At 35.9% G+C, this 21,539-nt stretch overlaps 2 protein-coding genes and 1 long non-coding RNA gene across 15 annotated transcripts; 1 reads left to right on the top strand and 2 right to left on the bottom strand.

Moving 5' to 3' along the window:
* Window positions 1-290: 290 nt before the first annotated feature.
* LOC114250950 (WD repeat-containing protein 55 homolog) lies at window positions 291-19,954 on the bottom strand. Of its 8 annotated transcripts, XM_089740289.1 has the most exons (7): window positions 19,821-19,950; window positions 15,049-15,263; window positions 7,824-7,931; window positions 5,673-6,001; window positions 5,044-5,161; window positions 1,902-2,070; window positions 291-837 (listed from the first exon to the last, which is right to left on the bottom strand). In XM_089740289.1, exons 2-7 carry the CDS (start codon window positions 15,149-15,151, stop codon window positions 345-347), a joined length of 1,320 nt encoding a protein of 439 aa, XP_089596415.1. In that variant the 5' UTR covers window positions 15,152-15,263; window positions 19,821-19,950; the 3' UTR covers window positions 291-344. The 8 variants fall into 8 exon arrangements, with proteins under 8 accessions (XP_089596415.1, XP_089596419.1, XP_028040864.2 ...); XM_089740293.1 differs by lacking the exon at window positions 15,049-15,263 and having other exon boundaries at window positions 19,821-19,954; XM_028185063.2 differs by lacking the exons at window positions 15,049-15,263; window positions 19,821-19,950 and adding an exon at window positions 8,600-8,810.
* Window positions 8,946-20,893, top strand: LOC149503108 (uncharacterized). Of its 6 annotated transcripts, none has more exons than XR_016325786.1 (4): window positions 10,006-10,795; window positions 13,747-13,826; window positions 14,133-14,447; window positions 19,959-20,893. It is a non-coding gene; the product is annotated as an uncharacterized LOC149503108 (long non-coding RNA). The 6 variants fall into 6 exon arrangements; XR_016325783.1 differs by lacking the exon at window positions 19,959-20,893 and adding an exon at window positions 12,827-12,920 and having other exon boundaries at window positions 14,133-14,275; XR_016325781.1 differs by lacking the exon at window positions 19,959-20,893 and adding an exon at window positions 11,150-11,230 and having other exon boundaries at window positions 14,133-14,275.
* On the bottom strand, window positions 14,385-19,814 carry LOC149503109 (uncharacterized). The gene is made up of 2 exons (XM_089740288.1): window positions 16,147-19,814; window positions 14,385-14,627 (listed from the first exon to the last, which is right to left on the bottom strand). Exon 1 carries the CDS (start codon window positions 19,776-19,778, stop codon window positions 18,345-18,347), a length of 1,434 nt encoding a protein of 477 aa, XP_089596414.1. The 5' UTR covers window positions 19,779-19,814; the 3' UTR covers window positions 14,385-14,627; window positions 16,147-18,344.
* Window positions 20,894-21,539: the final 646 nt, after the last annotated feature.

Genomic DNA, 21,539 nt, shown 5'->3' with positions numbered 1-21,539 from the left:
TATTATGATTGAATGAACATTAAATCCTCTTCGTATCGTACACGTGATATTTGGCTGTGGTAACCTTTTAACACTAGTACGCTCGTTCTAAACTCATCCATCCACTGAATTAAAAAGTTGGGAAGACGATCCACCATGACCACCTTGGTCTAAGGAAAAACTAAAGATAAACCTGAAATAAGATTTGAATGATTTACGAAAATAATTACAAATTGTTCATAAATGTTTGTTGTCCTTTAAAATGTAATATCTTTTACTTTTTATATTTAAATTTATAAAAAAAGACTGCCTTTTAGAAAATGGATTTATTTCTCTTTAACTGCGTGCTAGTAAAGTCGAACACATTATGCTAAACCCGAAAAAAAATCTGAAGCATTTTTAAAACTACTTGAAGGCAAATTATTGACCATATCCCGTTTTTTGTTATGCTTTTCATCAATAATATTGTCAATTGATTCAAAATAGGATATATTCCAAAACTTCACATCATTGTCATGTGAACAAGAAGCAATGTAGCGCCCATCATGGCTTATATCAAGATGTTCGACAGGTAGGCGATGCTGACCAACGATACCGAGTTGTCGTTGTGGAAACATATGCGCTGCCCTTAGAACGCCGTCCTCTCCGGAAGTGACAACTATGTTCTGCGTAACAGGTACCATACAACTGATCGCATGTTTTTGACCGAGATATTCATCACTGTGAAGGCCAAACTCCTTCCAGTTGAATAAATAAAATTTTCCTGTAGATGATCCAACTAGCAACTTTGTGTCTGAACGAAACAATCCCATGCAAGTAAGTTCGCAGTCATATTCTTCTGATGTTGTATAAATTTTGCTGAAATTTCATTTATTTTCCATTAATACGTCAAAAAGTTTTTTCTATTATTGTTATTAAGCTTATCTCAAGAAGTTTTAAGAACAATTTTTTATTTTAAGTTTAAGAACAATTTTTTTCAAAATCTATAATTTTCAAAGCCTATCTTGAAGAGATTTGGGTGTTTCTTGTTATTGTTCTTAATCTGTGCCGCCGCGCACTTGATCATTATTTTTTTGCGATGTTATTTTAAAACTGCGATATCTTCTAATATTCATTAAAATACTCATAGCAAGATACTCATTATTAAATATCTTTAAAATTAAATAGTTGTAATGAATAACGTATTTATTTGGATAGGGATTAATATCATCTTCATAAAAACACCTTCACAAATAATGCTTTAATTTAGAACAAATTTGGTTAGCATAAAAACCTATAGTGAGCCAACCATAACATATAGACTATTATAGACATACCTACGCTGTCGCGGATTTTTTTTAGATCTTCTTAAGGGGAACAATATTGTTATACATTATTTTAGCAAAACTTTAGCCGTTTCCGCAACGCACGCAGCGCAAGCTCTCAAAAAGGAAAAAAACCCGATTTTGAAACATTCTTTATTGGTGTTCCGTTTGTATTGGTCTTAGCTTGATGTTATTTAGCCTATATATAGCCTTCCTCAATACATGGGCTATTTAACACTGAAATAATTACAAATCGGTCCAGTAGTTCCTGAGATTAGCGCGTTCAAACAAACTCTTCAGCTTTATAATATTAGATAAATACCTAATGTTTAAAAAACATACAAAATACAAATTAAATACATTATTCAACAAATACTTTGTAAAAGGGATTTATTTAGTATTTTATTTTATTTTATTTTGAATTCGCAACCCTATAGTTAATATAATTAGAATCATTAGATATTTATATATATAGCTTAATTTAAATTGTAAACACACGTTAGATTTTTGCAATTTTTATGAAATCTGGCTTACGCGATCTTCCTGCACCGTGAAAGTTATTCGAAAGTGTTTAATACTTTTTATCTTTTAAAATGGAGTGTAATTGAATCGACTTACCTAGCTTTGAGATCAATAGATGTTAAAATACCACTTCCATCCGAACATACTAAATATTTTTGTGCGTCATTTGTTATCATATCAGAAATATACTCTTCGCCAATTTTTATTGAAAATACAGGATCCGGTTTACGTACATCCCATAATTTTACTGTACCACAATCATCGCCTGTAATGAATAACAAAAAAAAAAACAATGGATAAGGCGATTTTAAAACGTTTTATAACATAGCGCACTTTTGTTTTTTTCTCTATCCGTGAGAATAATGATATAAAAAAGGTTTTATGTATTATAATATAATGTAACTGGCATCTTCTTTTTTTTTCCTACCTAAGCCGAGAGCCTTGAGAGGCTATATCAGCGTAACCATAACTAGTAGGTGAGCTCACGGGGCTCGAACCTGACGACGTTGCTAACACGAACCCTAGCAAGAGCCGTGCTTCACAGAATCTACCACTGGATCGGAAACGCGACCCACTGAGAAAATCCGGGAGAGACTCAGTGGGCTGAGGGTTAATTTACTCGTCGAGCCCTTCGTCGCAAGCGACGGATTCGGCGAGAACGATAACCGGTGCTTGAGGTACCTAAAAGCACCGTTAGTAGATCGGGAGGATCCGAAATGACGTGTTTGGGGCGACGTTGACTGCTTTCCATTCTGTCGCAGAATCGGGAATGTAGTTACCGGCGGCCACGATGAGAGGGTTCTCGTGTCATGCCGCTTTATCGAAGTGGGTGGCATCATATGAGGTGCTACAGACGTAAAAATCTTGTTACTATAACTCAACCCATTCTATCAGAAAAGGTTGCTAATACTTTTGACCTTCTTTATAGAGGGGCGGCGGATGGTTCCGGTTATCAGTTTGTCTACCTACAATTCCCACTGAATGAACAACATTGCATCACTATTTTAGCAAGAGAGCATACACAATACTAAACTTTAATTATTCCATTTTATGAAACGTATCGATTAATAACCTAAGCTTTTTGACTTCTTACAGCTCTTTTTCATTGAATCGATCTAAATTTGATGATGAAATTAACTAAAATTACTTTTTGCATATCAATTAACATAATTCTGAGATTCAGGTGACTACCAAAATAAGTCAAGGAAACAAATTCATATTTTCAAAAACATTCATATTTAGCGAATAATTAATATACAACTCCTGAAGTATCTGGAGGATCGCCAGCTGATCAGTGACCGACAGTACGGCTTCCGTCACGGTCGCTCAGCTGGCGATCTTCTTGTATACCTTACTCACAGGTGGACTGAAGCCTTGGAAAGCAAGGGCGAGGCTCTTGCTGTGAGCCTTGATATCGCGAAGGCCTTCGACAGGGTCTGGCATAGGGCACTTCTGTCGAAGCTACCATCTTACGGAATCCCCGAGCGTCTCTGCAAGTGGATCGCTAGCTTTTTGGATGGGCGGAGCATCACGGTCGTTGTAGACGTTACTGCTCTGATACCATGACCATTAACGCTGGCGTTCCACAAGGTTCGGTGCTCTCCCCCACGCTTTTCATCCTGTATGTCAATGACATGCTGTCTATTGATGGCATGCATTGCTATACGGATGACAGCACGGGGGATGCGCGATATATCGGCCATCAGTCTCTCTCGGAGCGTGGTGCAAGAGAGACGATCAAAACTTGTGTCTGAAGTGGAGAACTCTCTGGGGCGAGTCTCCAAATGGGGTGAATTGAACTTGGTTCAATTCAACCCGTTAAAGACACAAGTTTGCGCGTTCACTGCCAAAAAGGACCCCTTTGTCATGGCGCCGCAATTCCAAGGAGTATCCCTGCAACCTTCCAAGAGTATCGGGATACTTGGGGTCGACATTTCGAGCGACGTCCAGTTTCGGAGTCATTTGGAAGGCAAAGCCAAGTTGGCGTCCAAAATGCTGGGAGTCCTCAACAGAGCGAAGCGGTACTTCACGCCTGGACAAAGGCTTTTGCTTTATAAAGCACAAGTCCGGCCTCGCGTGGAGTACTGCTCCCATCTTTGGGCCGGGGCTCCCAAATACCAGCTTCTTCCATTTGACTCCCTACAGAAGAGGGCCGTTCGGATTGTCGATAATCCCATTCTCTCGGATCGTTTGGAACCTCTGGGTCTGCGGAGGGACTTCGGTTCCCTCTGTATTTTGTACCGTATGTTCCATGGGGAGTGCTCTGAGGAATTATTCGAGATGATACCGGCACCTCGTTCTTACCACCGCACCGCCCGCCACCGGAGTAGAGTTCATCCATACTACCTGGAGCCACTGCGGTCATCCACAGTGCACTTCCAGAGATCTTTTTTGCCACGCACCATCCGGCTATGGAATGAGCTCCCCTCCACGGTGTTTCCCGAGCGCTATGACATGTCCTTCTTCAAACGAGGCTTATGGAGAGTATTAAGCGGTAGGCAGCGGCTTGGCTCTGCCCCTGGCATTGCTGAAGTCCATGAGCGACGGTAACCACTCACCATCAGGTGGGCCGTATGCTCGTCTGCCTACAAGGGCAATAAAAAAAAAAAAAAATTATGTGGTCCAGTGCCATTTTTATGCAATAAAAGGAATTCATATTAAGTGTTCAATGTTACTTCCTAGATCCTAGTATAGTATTTTATGTTTTTTAATAAAAACATAGGTACCCTCTTGATTGATAATCTGTAACTTTTTTTTAAGTCTGACTTTGTCGTGGCCTAAAGGATAAGACGTCCAGTGCATTTGTATCTAGTAATGCACCGGTGTTCGAATTCCACTGGCAAGTACCAATTTTTCTAATGAAATGCATATTTAACAAATGTTCACGATTGACTTCCATGGTGTAGTAAAAATGAAACCCGCGAAATTATAATTTGCGTAATTACTAGTGGTAGGACATCTTGTGAGTCCGCACGGGTAAGTACCACCACCCTGTCTATTTCTGCCGTGAAGCAGTAATGCGTTTTAGTTTGAAGGGTGGGGCAGCCATTATAACTATACTGAGACCTAAGAACTTATATCTCAAGGTAGGTGGCGGCATTTATGTTGTAGATGTCTATGGGCTCTGGTAACCACTTAACATCAGGTGGGCTGTGAGCTCGTCCTTTTTGGAATTCGACATTTGAACAGAAACATAATGAATGATATGTTTTGTTTTATTCTGTTGCACGATTTTTACCTGTTACAATTTTGTTATTTTCTAAACAAAGTAAACGGTAAACTGGATCCTGGTGTGCATTCTCATAACACCGTTTTAGCTTTCCCGTTTCAACATCTGTAGCCATTATAGATTTGTCCTAAAATCAAATAAAAACATTATTTGTAGTAATTAGACTTTATATAATTATTTAATCCATCACTAAAATTAACTCTTCAAATGTGATTTAGACTGTTGTGCGAGCAACAAATATCTGTTCCTAGCAGGTTTCCAGAATTTACCTAATTGAATTTAAACTTTGTACATTTAGTAAATGGTTTCTGACATAGTATATTTTATTACCATCAATGCACGAAACGTGGCGCAAAAGTACTTCATAAACATTTGAAATTTATTGCAGAGATGAATGAAGGCGTTCACTGCCCACTTGATATTAAGTGATCACCGGAGCGCATACACATTACAACGATTGTACATCAACTCTTTTCCATATCATCAACATACAATTTTCTGTAAAAGGTACAGTATCTATAAAAATTTTGATTGCTTAAGTGGAGATATGAAGTTGAGAATGTGGAGCATCACTATGTGTAAATTAAACTATAAAACTATCCAATATTTAAACAAAAATATTTACATGAATGACTAACCTTGGCTGTAGAGAAAATTATATTCCCATCACTGTTGAATTCAATATCTCTACAAGCTTTCAGATGTACCTCTAGTGTGTTGACAAGTTTTGTTTCTTCTGTATTGAATTCATATAGATGAATATCACCAACAATATCAGCTACAGCAATTATATTCTTAGCGGGACTCAATGATATATCAACAATGAATTCATCACATGTAATAGATGGAGGGTGATCTCTTTCTCTTTTTTTTTCAGCTTTAATTGCTTTTACCACTTCATCCTCATCTTCTTCCTCAATGTCGTCTTCAACTACAGATTCTTCAATAGGGCTGTCACCATCCCCATCTTAAATACACAATAAAAAATTAAAAACAGTAAAACTAGAAGCGGTAATACGAGGGCACATTTTTAATATAAGTTTGCATACAAGTTAAAAACTACAATATATAGACTGAGCAAAGACAAACTCGGTCCAAGATTCTCTGTTTCATTTTACACAAACAGGGATTTAAGAAAACTGTAATTATATACGTATATACCTAGTCAGGTCATAAATTCTGTCACATGTTTAATGTAAAATAATTTAAACAAATTTATTCATGATGTAACCATTCATATACCAAAATGAACTTAACAAAACATAGATTTTTATGACACTAAAGTTTATTCAAAATGACCTCCGTGATTTTGAATACAGGCCTTCAATCTGCGCGGCCAGTCGTCTATCGCAGCACGAACGAGGTCCATGTCAATATCGGCGGCTGCCTTAATCAAGGATGTCTTGAGTGACTCCAAATTGGGATGAGGCTTTGAGCACGCCTTTTCCTCCAAGTGTTGCCATATCTTGTAATCTAACGGATTCAAATCTGGACTGGAGGAGGGCCAGTCTTCGTGCCGGATGAAGTCGATTTCACGCGCCGCCAGCCAGTCTTGTGTGCTCTTTGCTCTATGAGCTGGCGCCGAATCTTGTTGGAATACCCAGTGCCTGTTATTGAACATGGTATGAGAAACAGGTTCCACAAGGTTCGTCAGGACTGTATTTTGATACACAACTGCATTCGTTTTTACACCTTTCTCACAAAAATGTACCTCTGTTAAGCCCCAATAAGAAACTCCCAACCATACCATGAGCGAGGATGGAAAATGACCTCGTTGGACACGCGGAATACGGTTGCTCGCTTCTTCACTACTGTGTGCGTACACCTTATCATTTTGTTTGTTGTAGCTCTCTTCTGCGGTAAAAATTTTTTCATCCGAAAAAAGAATTTCCCGATATTTTTTTCCCGCGTACCGTTTCAACAAAGCGCGGCATCTCTTCAGTCTCAGGTCCATTAGACGAGCATTCAAACGATGTCCTGTTTTTCTTCGATATGCCCGAAGCCCTAAGTCTTCATTTAACACCCTTTTCACCATGGTTCTGCTTAACCCCATCTGAAGGGCCAACAGTTTCTGCTTACGTTTGGGATTTCTTTGAATTCGCGCCTTCACAGCTTTTATCACTGCTGGAGTCCTACCAGACCGAGGGCGACCACTTCTTGACCTGTCATCTACACTAGAGTCTTCATTGTATCGTTTGATGGTACGATAAATGAATCTTTTGGTTATATTCAAATTTTTCACTATGTTAAAAATTTGAATTGGCGCGTAACCGCAACGATGCAACGCAATAACTGCAACACGGTCTTCTTTAAGCTTCCACTCCATATTTAAAAATGAGTAAAATTCTAAAAGTATACATTTTTATTTTCATGAACAATTCGAAATTCGAATTCAATAAACTTTTTTGTGACCAGCATTCTAAAAGAAAAGTTTTTACTGTGTGACAATACTTATGACCTGACTAGTTGTATGTGCAAATATGTATATCATGCAGTACTGCTCTTTGTTAATGAAAAACAATAATTATTTACTTACAGGAAGTATGAAACTTACTGGTAAGCAATATTAATTAATCTTTAGCATTAAACATAAACCCTCATGGTTCTGGTAGACATAGAAATGACCTAACTTAACCTAATAAAGCAGCTCTTCAAAAGCCGCATGCTTGTGTCTCACTATTTGTTGTGCCTTACTTTTCAGAACAGTTGTCTTTGATACTTTGATTTGATCAAATTAGATCATTAGAGATGCGGATTTAATATCTATAGTTACTAATACTTAGTTATACCATCAGACATGTTAAAATCCTCTTCTGTGCCATCACTAGAGATACTTTCATCATCAGAAGAATTTTTTTCAAATTCCTTGAAGTCGTAGGTCATTTTTGGATTATTATCTGAAACGTTTTGCGTTGTTATGAAATTTATATTGTAAACTGAATTCTATATCCATCCAGCAGCATACAGATTTAGTAGCAAGCTAAGTAATTTGATTCATGCACACCTGCTAATAGTGATTCCTTATTACTTAGGGTTTTTTCTGAATAATTATTTTATGACTTCAGAATCACCATTAGTGAAGCACTAAAGCACACCACATCTACCTAGTGTTGTTTAGAGAAATTAAGTCTACGATGCGCAAACGGCCACCCAGTCTGGTCAACACCTCAAGATTTTATTATTTTAATTCAAGTAATAAGTTTGTTTTCTTTTGCTTAGTAATTGTTTTTTTGTAAAATGTTTAAAATGATCTGTATCAAACATATATGAGACTGATACTAAAGTTCGTTAATAGCTGCTATTCAATAGAACTGAGCAAATGGGGATCTGAACGTTCCGAAAACAAGTCAATTCCCGAACGACTTAAAAGACTACGCTATTTAAAATCTATACGAAACGTACGTGAAAAAGACGTGGCAAACATTAACGTACGTAGAAGTAGCAAACTTTAAGCAATTAATGTTCTTTATTATCAAAAATACCTAAAAAAAATTTGTGGTAAATAATAGTGTGTTATAATCATTGATTTAAGCTGAAACAAGAATATATTATAATGAGTACTTACTATAAAAAGTACTTACTTACTATATAGTACTTATATGTAGTTTGAATAATTATTTTTTTCTTATAATTTTTTCAGTAGTTACATTTCTTTTTTTTTTTTTTTTTTTTCCTTTTGGCTTTTACATATTGATGTATTTAGCCACTGACAGTAATAAAACTCGGGAACCAAAGCATGTGAAAATTGTAAGAATTAGGTAAAGGAAATTTGGAAAGAGGATTAGGAAGTAAAGGAAAATATGGAATATATATATATATATATATAAATTATTAAACTAAATCATGTATAAATAGAATATATTTTTATTATGGAATATATATAGAAATTATTAAACTAAATCATGTATGAATAGAATATATTTTTATTAAATTTTAATATTATTTTCAATTATAAATTTGGATAATAATTTATAAACATTTTGCTTTTCATCATAAAGTAAACATTTAACAGAGGTAGGAAATGGTATTTTGAGGAAAATTAAACTGCTCAAAAAAGATCTGTCATATAGAGGGCAGGTAAAAAATATATGATTCAAATCCCCCACACCAGTATCACAAGAACAGGCGTCAGAGTCTATAATTTTAAGCTTAGCAAGGTGGACAGGTGTACAATGATGCCCCAGTCTCATCCTAATTATTATACTACAACACAATTTACTTATTTTTATTTTAAAGAACCATGGTTTACGCCTAATATTAGGTACTAGCTCTGAATAATATTTGCCTTTTGTCTTTTGGCTTTCCGACCATAGTTTATTCCAATCCTCATATAGGCTTCTCTTAGGTATATTAGCTAGATCATGGCAAAAATTGGTGTAAGGTACTATATCTCCACAATTCACCGCCTCTTTAGCAAGAAGATCAGCTTTTTCATTTCCTTTAATACCTGAATGACTAGGAATCCAGGCAAATACAACAGATAAATTTAAACCTCGGCATTTTAATAATAAATTTCTTATTTTAATGATAACTGGATATTGTTGTTTTGAATTAAATGGGCATTTTTCAATAGCTTGTAAAGCACTTAGAGAATCAGCAAATATTACTGTTTCTTTTAATCTCATCAGGAGTATGTACTCCACCGCTCTTAAGAGGCCAAAGCATTCTCCAGTAAATACTGATGTATCTGGGGGAAGTTTGATTTTCTGAACTATTTCATATTGTTCATGATATACGCCTATCCCAACGCATCCTAAACGTGTCAGTTTAGATGCATCACTATATATATAATTCCAATTTCTCCAGTTGGTGTCTGTATTAAATTTAAATATCGGTTTTGCATATGGGTGATTTTTTGTAATGTTAAGGGTTGTTACTACTTCTGGTGGTTGGATTAGAGCATTGAATACACTGTCGAAAAGAGGAAATACCTTGGTTCTATGTGTTGGTGCATTTATCAAAAGGTACTTTTGGTAACTTAGTACTATGCACGGACTACGTTTATTGGACCAATATTTTGATTTTTTAACCTTTTCATTAAGCAATTGAATTTTATTTATAAGTGGATGTTGCGAAAATTGTAAACAACGAAAGAAAAATTTATCTGCTAGATACTGACGTCTAAGATTTAAGGGAGGATCTGTGCATTCTACTTGCAGAGCATTTATGGGACTTGATTTCATTGCACCAGTAATAATTCTGAGTGCTTTAGATTGAATATTATCTAATTTTTTAAAGCCCGCCTTATAACCGGGTTCTAAAAGAAATGATGCGTAATCTATGACACTTCTTATTATAGCATTATATAATATTTTTAAATTATAGGGATGGGCACCCCACCAGACGCCTGTCAAACACCTGATAATATTTAAAAGTTTCTCACACTTATTTATTATGAACTCACAGTGTGGTAAACCTGTCAACTTCTCATCCAATATGAGTCCTAAAAATTTTACTTGATTTTTTATAGGTATAGGTAATCCCTCAAAATTAACATCGAAATTAGGAGGAATTCGCATGCGCGAGAACAGAACTACAGAGCTTTTGGAGATAGATATTTCAAATCCATTTTTATCTAGCCAATTTTTAAGTGACTTTAGTGCCATATTTAAATGGGAAGCTGCATCTTTAGCTGCAGTGCTTGCAGAATATATTAATAGGTCATCGGCGTACTGAAGCACTTTGACTGTACTACCAAGAGCTGTTTCCAGATCTGCAGTATAAATGTTATACAAAAGTGGGCTGAGTACAGAACCTTGAGGTAATCCTCTCCAGGTTGTTCTTTGTATTTTGTTAGATTCCACTACATCTATGTTTAATTTAATATTTCTTTCAGAAAATAATTTAATTATGAAATTTGTTAATAATTTTGGAACTTTTAATTGGACCATTTTTCTGTGAAGTATAGGTATAATGACTTTATCGTATGCTGATGATATATCTAGAAAAGCTGCTGTAATAACTTTATTATCTGAAAAAGATAGACGAATATCAGTAATAAAGATTGATAAGTTATCTAAAGTGCCCTTTCCTTTTCGAAAACCATACTGATTGGGGGATAATAAATTATTACTTTCAACAAACCACTCTAATCTATTCTTAATTAAATTCTCAGCAATCTTTCCAAAGACTGAAGATAAAATAATAGCCCGATATGATGATGCGTCTGATGAAGGCTTACCAGGTTTCAGTATTGGTAAGATTAACTGAGTTTTCCATTCTATGGGAATATTACCAGAAAGTACAATGGAGTTGATTAGATTTAAATAATATACCAGTGATATATCTGACAAATTGACTAGAAAAGAGTATGGTATGCTATCTTGTCCAGGTGTAGAGTCTTTAAGCCTAGATAGCACAGCTTTTAATTCCAAGAGAGAAAATGGTTCATTTAGGTTTTCATGCATGTTATCATGAATATCAATGCAGCTAGATAAATTCATTTGTTCTGGTACATAAGGAGGTGCGAGATTGTCAAGGAACTGTTCTGATAAAGAAAGGGGAATATATTTATTTGTGGGATTTGCTATAGCTGATCTAAACCGTTTTATATTGTTCCAAACTGTATGACTTTTAGTATTAGGGTCTATGGATAGACAGAAGTTTTTCCATCCATCCAATTTTTTTTTTCTTAACAATTTTTTTGTTTCTTTAGAAATATTAATGAGATTTAAATAATTTTCATTGGTCATTGAGGTACTATACTGTTTTTCTGCATCTTTTCTTTTTTTAATAGCAATACTGCACTCATTATCCCACCACGGTGGTGATGGTATTCCTTTTAGGTTGTTGTGTTTAAAAGGAAACACCTGATCTGCTGCTTCTGTTAATGCTTCTGTCAGAGCTATCGAAGCAACCTGTTCATTACCCCGTTGTATATCTTTCAATAAATTTATTTTTTGTTCAGCTAAATATTTAAAACGTTTCCAATCACCATTATTAGTTCTGTATTTCAATGTTGATTTTGGCCTATTAGGTATAGGAAGTATAGAGGGTGATGAAATTAATATAGGGAAATGATCACTTCCATATGTTGAAGGAAGAGTTTCCCAGGATAACTTAAGTGCTAGACTGGAAGTGCAAATAGAAAGATCTATTGCACTTATATTTTGTTCAGGTTTTGTTCGTCTTGTTGGGACACCAGTATTCAAAATACAAAGATTATGTTTATCAATTATATCTAAAAGAGTTTCTCCATAATTTTTATTTAGAGAACAGCCCCAAGAGGGATGATGAGAATTTAAGTCGCCCAAAATTATGAATGGTTTTGGAATATTATCTATAATACTATCAATGCTAGACATAATATCTGAAGTAGGATAGGGTATATATATAGAAATGAAGCAAATATTATTAGAAATGATAGCAGTAGTAGAAAAATCATTTGAATGAGATGGGAGAGAGTAAGTAACATATGGGAGGGGATTTTTAATGAGAATTGCAGTTCCTTTGTAACCAGTACATTGATCATCTCTAATACAAGTATAGCCAGAAATCCTAAAAAAAGAATTTGGCTTAAGCCATGTTTCTGAAAGAGCTATAATATATGGATCATATTTATTTATAAGATATATTAAATCACTTTTTTTACTATTTACACTTCTACAGTTCCACTGTAGTATTTTGTGTACCTTGTCCATAGTTATTTTGATTATTATTATTAATTTGATTTAGTAAATTCAATAGAATAGCAGCGTTGTTCGGTAAGGATGGTGAATTTTTATCTGAGAATAGGTAAGATAATAACTTAATAATTAAATCTGAAATTGACAGAGTTTCGTCCTCTTTCTAGGTGAATGCACAACCATTTGCGGATTGAATGTGGGGATCTTTTATGATAGCATCGTGTGCTGCTTTATCATATGTTTTTGTTAATGGCTTTTGAGGTATGTTGCGTGGTTTAAGAAAAAATGTTTTCTTATAAGAATTTTGAGTATGATGAGTAGGAGATCTTTGTATGTCTATATTATTATTGAAAGTATGAGACTGTGTAGGGAAGGGATCTGAAATTAATATATCTGCATATGATCTTGAACTGGTCGGGTGCAGTTTAGATGCTTCTGCGTATGAAATGCATTTTTGGGCCATTGATAACTTTATTTGTTTTTGTCTTAAAAACTCTGGACAAGATTTACTTGTGGCCATATGACTCCCCTTGCATAAACAACATGATATATGCTCTTCTTCTACATTACAAGACTCTCCGCTATGATTATGGCCACACCTGTAGCACTGTGGTTTGGACCTACACTGTACTTTGGTATGTCCAAAGCGACAGCAATTGTAGCACTGAATAGTCGGGAATGTATATAAGTCTACAGTTAGAGCGTTGTAACAAACAAATATTCTTTTTGGTAATACCTGTCCATCGAATGTAATAACTACAGACTGTGATGGCTTCCAGACAGTCTTGCCCTCTATTGTACTTTTATAATTTAATCTTCTAGCTTTAATAACCTCCCCACATCCTACTGGTACACTTATATTTTCTTTAATCTCATCTGGTGACCACTCAATGGGAACCCCACGAACTAGTCCTATTCTCGTTAAATGAAAAGATGGAATAAACGCTTTATAATTATTTTTTCCTAATAAATCATTTTTTATAAATGCATTAGCATCTAAATAATTAGAGAAAGACAGTGTGATCCGGTTTCTTCCTATTTTTTTAACACTTCCGTTGATAATATTGAAAAAATTATATTTTTTTAGAAATTTCCCAAAAGAGACTGGATGAAGAGTGGTGCCATCATTGAGAGCGGTTTGATTTTTCTGAACATGGATAAGATAAGGTGAAATATCCGAAGACTCATAAAATAATCTGCTTACTTGAGGCGGGCGAGGAGGAATTGAAACATTATTAATATCAGCACTTTTTTCTGATATTTGTTCAGGAATCTTATTATGAGCGATTAAAGACTTAATACCGTTGCAGAGACAGTCTGAGTTCTTATCTCCATTTGCATCATCTAAATTGTTATGACTTTTCTTCTTTCTTTTTTTATTACAGTGCTTACAGATTTTCGATTGTTTTATTACTCGTCGTTTGCGACTATTACTGGATATTACTGAACCATCTGTGTCCATATCACTTTCAGTACTCAAAATCATATTAAATGCTACGTCCTGAGGGCCAGTGCCCCCAGGATCAGGCGGCTCGTTCATAGGAAGATGTTAAACAACTTACCAGGAAGTCGCCAAAGATGAAAACGTATACTAATAAATAAAATATATACAATAATTATATTAATTAATACAATACTTCACTAATCTTTCCCTATTAATTAAATTAAAAAATTTAAAAGCCAAAAAACTCCCGCCTTGTCCGAGGTTCCCGCGCTTTTCATTACATTTCTTTGAAATGATAAATTGAAGAAAGAGTTGGTAAAGATAACATAATTCAATATATTAAAGTGTATCTATCTATCTATCTCTTAGGTTTATGGCGTTTCCTTTTAGATTTCGCCAATGTCAAGTGTATATAATACTCTGCTTTCTATAGCGGGCTTCGTGAACGAGCAAGGTCACAGATATTCACTAAGAATTAAGTGAGTAGCTAAGAATGTTTGATGACAGGATCTCTGTTGATTTACCTAAAACAAATAAGACGCACGCAATATATATACAGGGGTTAGTTCGATAAAAGACAGACAAACTACAGCTTAATGTTATTTTGGTTAATGAATGAACTAAGAATATAAACGAAAGGAGAGTTGACAAGGGAAAGAAGAGATTTGAGATCAATGGGGCGAGGAATATCAGGAGGAAGGAGATCATAGAGGGAGGAAGATAGACGAGGACAACTGAAAAACATGTGATTTGGAGAGCCTTCGTCAAGACCACATTCGCAAATAGAACTATCCCTGATATGAAGTTTAGCCAGGTGGACGGGGGTACACGTATGGCCTAGCCTTAATCTACAGATCGTACTTGTAACGCGTTTATGTAAATCTTTGAAGTTGCAGAACCAAGGTCGGGGAGGAATAAAGCCTTGAATATCAGCGTAGTGTTTACCTTTATAAAAACTAGTCTTTTGCCAGCAAGAATTCCAAGAAGAAAGCAATCGTTGTTTAGCTATTGGGATTAAATCATTAGAATAAATTCTGTAATGATCCATACAGCCAGTTGTTGTGGCATCTTTGGCACAAAGATCTGCAGTTTCATTACCTAAAATGCCACTGTGGCCAGGCAACCAAGCAAGGACAACTTCAATGTTTTTAGAATGGCAGCTGAAAAGTAAATTTTTAATTTTAAGTATGTAAGGAAATTTAGATTTAGATTTAAATTGGTTAGCAACGATAGCCTGTAAACAACTCTTAGAATCAGTAAGAATAACAGATTTATTTAGTTTATGGGACTCAATGAATGATAGTGCTTCCAGAATAGCTATGGACTCACCAGAGAAGACTGAAGCTTGAGGGGGGCATTTAAAATTGAGAATCATATTGTATTTGGGAATCCAGACAGCGGAGCCAACACAACCCTGGTCTGACAACTTAGAAGCATCAGTGTAAATGATGAGCCAATCGGGCCAATGCTTGGCAATGTATCTATTTAACTGGGAATTTGCAGAATTACATTTTTTTTCTATGCCGAGATCTAAAAGAACTTGAGGCTGAAAGATAAGAGCCTTAAAAGAGATGTCGAAAAGAGGAAATTTTTGATACTGAAATACAGGACAAGGAAGGCGGAGATAGCTGACAAAACTATTGAAAAGGCAGGGATAATCCTTGTGGTACCAATATTTATTAGAAGAGATAAAATCAGAAAGGATATGAAGTTTAGAGATAAGAGGATGATAAGGGGATTGAATGACTTTAGAAAGGAACCGGTCAGATAAGTATTGTCTTCTAAGGAATAAGGGAGCATCGCCGCATTCTACCTGAAGAGCATTAATAGGTGACGATTTCATAGCTCCACAGATTAATCTCAGACATTTAGATTGAAGTTTGTCAAGGGAACTCATAGCAGATTTGTTACAAGGTTCCAGAAGGAAAGTGCCATAGTCTAAGTGACTACGTACTAAGGCGTTATACATAAGTTTTTGAGTATAGGGGTGACAGCCCCACCAGACACCAGATAAGGAACGCAAAATGTTAATATTTTTTTCACATTTTTTAACAATATGATTAATATGATGGACACCAGTTAATCTAGAATCTAATACAACACCAAGAAATTTCACATTGTCTACAACCGAAAAATTATGTTGATCATAAGATATTGAAACGTTAGGACAAGATCTGGACCGAGAGAAAACAACCACTTTGCTTTTAGGAATAGATAGGGACAGACCGTGGTCTGAGAGCCAGTCTTGGAGATAGCCTATACCTGAATTTAGGCGAGAAGAGGCCTCATCAATATTCTTAGAAGAAACATAGAGTGCGAGATCATCAGCATATTGTAGAACTTGACAAAAGGAATTAACCGAAAGCTCTAAATCGTACGTATAAATACTGTAAAGTAACGGGCTGAGGACTGACCCTTGGGGGAGCCCCTTCCACAGCTGTCTGGGAGAGGAAGAATAATTTGGAGCACGAATATATACGAATCTAGGAGACAGGAGATTAAAAATTATGTTTACAATCTTCACAGGAATACTCAGCTGGAGCATTTTCTGCCTGAGCACTGGAAGAAGAACATTGTCATACGCAGATGATATGTCCAGAAAAACACCTACTAAAGACTCATTTTTAGAGAAGGAAATACGAACGTCTGTTAGAAATATGCTTAAACTATCCATAGTACTAAAACCTTTTCGGAATCCAAACTGAGATTTAGCTAATATGTTTCTATTTTCCACAATCCATTCCAAACGATTCTTGATTAAATGTTCCAATATCTTAGCCATTGTACAGGACAAAGCGATTGGCCGATAGCTAGAAGGGTCAGAGCTGGGCTTTCCAAGTTTTAAAATAGGGATGATAATCTGAGTCCTCCATTCGTCAGGTGGAGTTCCAGATAAAAAGATATTATTAAGAATGGAAAGGAATACCCGTTTTACAGAGTTACTGCTTTTGGAAATAAAAGAGTATGGAATCCCGTCAATTCCTGGGGATGAATCACTTAAACCCTCCAAGACAGCTGAAAGTTCCTCCCAAGAAAAAGGAGACTCAAAATCATCAGTAGATTTAGAGGAAAAAGCGGAGGGAAAGGTTTCTTCCAAGCAAGGTACAGAGGGAGGAGCTAACCTACAAGAAAAATGTTCAATCCAGTCAGAAGGATCGTTAGATGAGATGACAAGAGCAGGAACAGAGCAGCGATATCGTCTCATATTCTTCCAAACTTTAGAAGGGGGAGTAATAGGAGAAAGCTCCTCGCAAAAACGCAACCAACCAAATCTTTTCTTTTCTGATAAAAGCCTTACAGTCTTGGCAGCAATTCTCTGGTAAGAGATGAAATTTTCCGAGCTCATCGCAACCGAATAAGCATTCTCTGCCTCTGATCTGCTCTGGCAAGCTTGAGTGCACTCCGAATCCCACCACGGAGGAGAAGGGATTTTACATCTAACAGTGTTTTTGAGAGGTATAGAATTAGCAGCAGAAGAAAGAAGAGCGTTTCTGAAAATTAGGTAAGAAGAAAGGACATTGACAGGGTTAATCAAAGGAATATTCATTATCTCTTGATCTAAATGAGATCTGAATTGAGACCAATCAGCTCTGTGAATATTAAATTTTAAGAGAGGTGGAAGGGAAGCAGTAGGAATAGAATGAAGGGAATCAGGAATTGACAGAATGATAGTAAAGTGATCACTACCGTGAGTGGAAGAAAGGACAGACCAGGAGAGGCTAGAAGCCAAGGAAGGAGAAGTTAAGGAAAGGTCCACAGCAGTCTTTGGATTCTGAGATGGAGGAACTCTGCGAGTAGGGGACCCGTCATTCAGTAAACACAAATCTAGTTCATCACAGAGATCAAGAAAAGGAAAAGAAATAGAATCACAGTAATAACAACCCCAAGATGTATGGTGAATATTAAAATCACCAAGAATAAGGATAGGTGGAGGAAGACTTGTAATAATAGTTTTTAATTCAGAGAGAATAGCTAAGTTAGGTTCAGGGATGTAGATGGAGAGGAAAGAAATATTATTAGCTCTAACAGCAACAGCAAAAATGCTATTACTGTGGGAAGGAAGGGAGAGTTGTTTAAATATCACATTTCTGGATACTAAAATAGCAGAGCCAGCATAACCATCTGATCTATCGTCCCGGAGACATGAGAAACCCGGGATCCTAAAGTTGGATCCAGGCTTAAGCCATGTCTCCTGGACAGCAAAGATAGAAGGTTTGTATTTGTTAATAAGAGTGATGATATCATTCTTCTTGTGACGAATGCTGTGACAATTCCATTGTAGGAATTTGGGCATTTTTAATAATTTTATTAAGCTCAGTAAGTTTAGACATGACATTGTTCGGTAGTTCAAAGTCCCCAAAACGGGAAAATATATTCAAAATTGTAGACAGTAAGAGTTCCAGGAGATTGTCATTGGGAGACACATCATCTGAAGGATAGGCACTCCCATTAGGGAGACTAGAAGGGGGAGTAATAACGATTGCTTGATGAGCTTGCCTATCATAACCTGGACTGGATGCCGGAGCTGGGGGGGATTTTTGTGTACAGTAAGTGCGACGGTACGAGACTGAATTGGATATGGCTTGGGTGTGTGGAGAAGGTTGGGTTAGGGTTTGGGAAGATTGAGTGGGAAAAAGGGGGGGAGGCGTACGAGAAATGTCTGCAAAAGATCTTCTAACTTGTGGGAACCTGATTGCTGCTTCGTTGTATGAAATGTTCTCTTGTGACATCACCAGTTTGATAGATTTCTGTCTAGAATACTCAGGGCAAGATGTATCTATGGCTTTATGGTTACCAGAGCAAAACAAACAGGTAGGTATCGGAGATAAACTATTACATTCAATGCCAGAGTGAGATTTCGCACAGATAAAACAACGCGCATTTGACCGGCATTGCGTAGCAACATGTCCAAATCTGCAGCAATTATTACATTGAATAGTTGGTAAAATATATGTCTGAACTGGGAGGGAATTGAAAAAGCAGTAAACCCTATCAGGAAGCTTTTGGCCAATAAATGTAAGGACAACTGTCGGAGTAGGAGTCCAAATAGGAGTGTTGTTTTCAAATGATTTTTTATTGAGTCGTCGGGCTCTGATGACACGTCCAAAACCATCAGGAACTTCAATGGAAGAAACTAATTCTTCTAAGGTCCACTCTACGGGAACGCCTCTTACAATACCCATGCGAGTCACATTATAAGAAGGTATAACGGCATTGTATTTGGCTGCGGCAAGACCTGGGTGATCTAGGAAGGAATTTGCGGCAACAGCAGTTTTAAATTGGACTGAGACTCGGTTTCGGCCGATACGTTTAACACCATCTTTAGCAACGTCCTTGATATTGTTGTGATGTAAAAAGTGACCGAACTTAATTGGGCGAAGCGAAGAACTAGACGAAATCTCACAATCTTTACTTACGTGGATTAAAAAGGGAGCAACATCCTGATCCAAATACCGTTTTCTGTTGCCCTCAAACTCTGGTAGAGTGTATACAGACTGAACAGATCCGATAACTTGCGCGACTGTATTTTTTTTTTGAGGTAAAGAATAATCAGAATTTGGGGGAGTTTGTCTTTTTCTTGAAGGATGTAGTGACTCCGTGTCCATTGGGATTGGAGAGTTAGATGGGTCAAGGATATAACCTCCCCCGGGATCGGGGGGGTCGACGCCGTTCATAATTACACTATTTACACTAAACTACTATATTATAATACTTACAAATAAGACAACACACTTATATAAACACAAAACTAATAATTAGTTAATCAACAAGGAATGGAACCCAATAAAACACCCGAGAATTATATAAATAACCAAAACACTTGCTTCGATCACTCAACCACCCTTCCATTAAAGTGTATAATCTATGGTAAAGACTATTGTTTTAATCGGGACAGCTGTCACATAATAACCTTTTTTTATTTATTTACGGCCAATGGTTACAAGACCTTATAGCCTATCTTAAATTAAATTTCACGCACGGAGCACGTAACAATTTACAAGTAGTTATAAAAAAATTGGTGCTTAATATTAATCGTTTGTTTCGTTTGTTTATTTTCTTTATCCCAATACTGCCAAAAAACTGCCAGAAGCTAAAATGAGTCCAATCCTGCCAAAATGGCAGGATCTTGCCACATATGGTTACACTAATCGAGACCATAGGTAGTAGTAGTTTTATTTTTGCAATTGGAAAGGCAAAGGTATTATACGATACAGCCTAATCTTTTATATATATTTTTTATACGTAAAATGTTATTATGAAATGAAGTTGATTAATATGAAACATGGCATAAAATGCAATGAAATGAAAACGAAATTAAATGAGACAAGATGATTTGGGATGGAATATAATTTCAGTAAAATGGTCGTCATTTATTGAGACTTTTTCAGTTGACTTTTTGGAGGATCTCGAGAAGTTACGTCCAGCGGCTTTGTTTCATTTTTCCACATTTGTGCACTTTCACACAGATATTGAACAGTTAATAAACCACCGTTATTACACATTTAAACCTGAAGAAACACTAAATAGACAAAATAAAACAAAACACACAACGTCACTTCTCGCGTTCCCGCCAAAAAGTCAGACCATAGATAATACACTTAATATAACGAGACCACGCGGAATCAGATTCATTAAACTAGAGCACCCTGCGGTTTAAAAACGCTAATTTGTTGTTTTGAAAGAATGATACAAGTTAGATTTTCTTAGGCAGATCTAATAAATAATCCGTAAATGGATTCCAGCGTTAAAAAAACAGATGTAGTTGTAGATGTAGATGGTTGGCATTCATAAATATTTTTTTATTTTTTAGTTTTCATTTTATTTATTAAATATAGATTGATTTAAGAAACTAATTTAAATATTTTCAAATATTTACTGTAGTTGTTTCCGTCTATCTTTCAGCCCACAGATGTCCACTAATAGGAATAGGCCTTTTCCAAACCTCGTTACAACGATCGGTTCTACGCTGCTTGCATCCAGGGATCTGAAGTTATTTTTACTAATTAATTGAAAAAGTTATTGTTTTTCAAAGTTGAAATTAGAAAAGCGTTTTGAGCTTATCAGAGCGAAAAAGAGAGAATATATTTCATTGCAATTTGCACACAATTAACTTTTTAAAAAAAGCACTCAACAAGTGGATGTATTTGCATAATAAGCGGTTTTATCGCTAAAAACGATTTCTTCCAGACAACAGATTTATTTACAGAAATTTTTAACAGATAAAGATAGAACAGGTATATTACGGTGTTCTATTAACAAATACATTACTATAGAAAATACATACATAAAGTAAATTGAAAAATATTTAAAGATTTATATACCAATATACTTACAAACTAGTACACATATTGAATCAACAACATGGAAATGATAAAGCATATACAAACAAATAACACTAAGCAGTAAAGCAGACAAGTAATGTTCCTTCATCATTC

Source organism: Bombyx mandarina, chromosome 04 (assembly GCF_030267445.1).
Source record: "Bombyx mandarina strain Sakado chromosome 04, ASM3026744v2".
Taxonomy (NCBI): Eukaryota; Metazoa; Arthropoda; class Insecta; order Lepidoptera; family Bombycidae; genus Bombyx; species Bombyx mandarina.
This window is presented reverse-complemented; position numbering and strand designations above follow the sequence as displayed.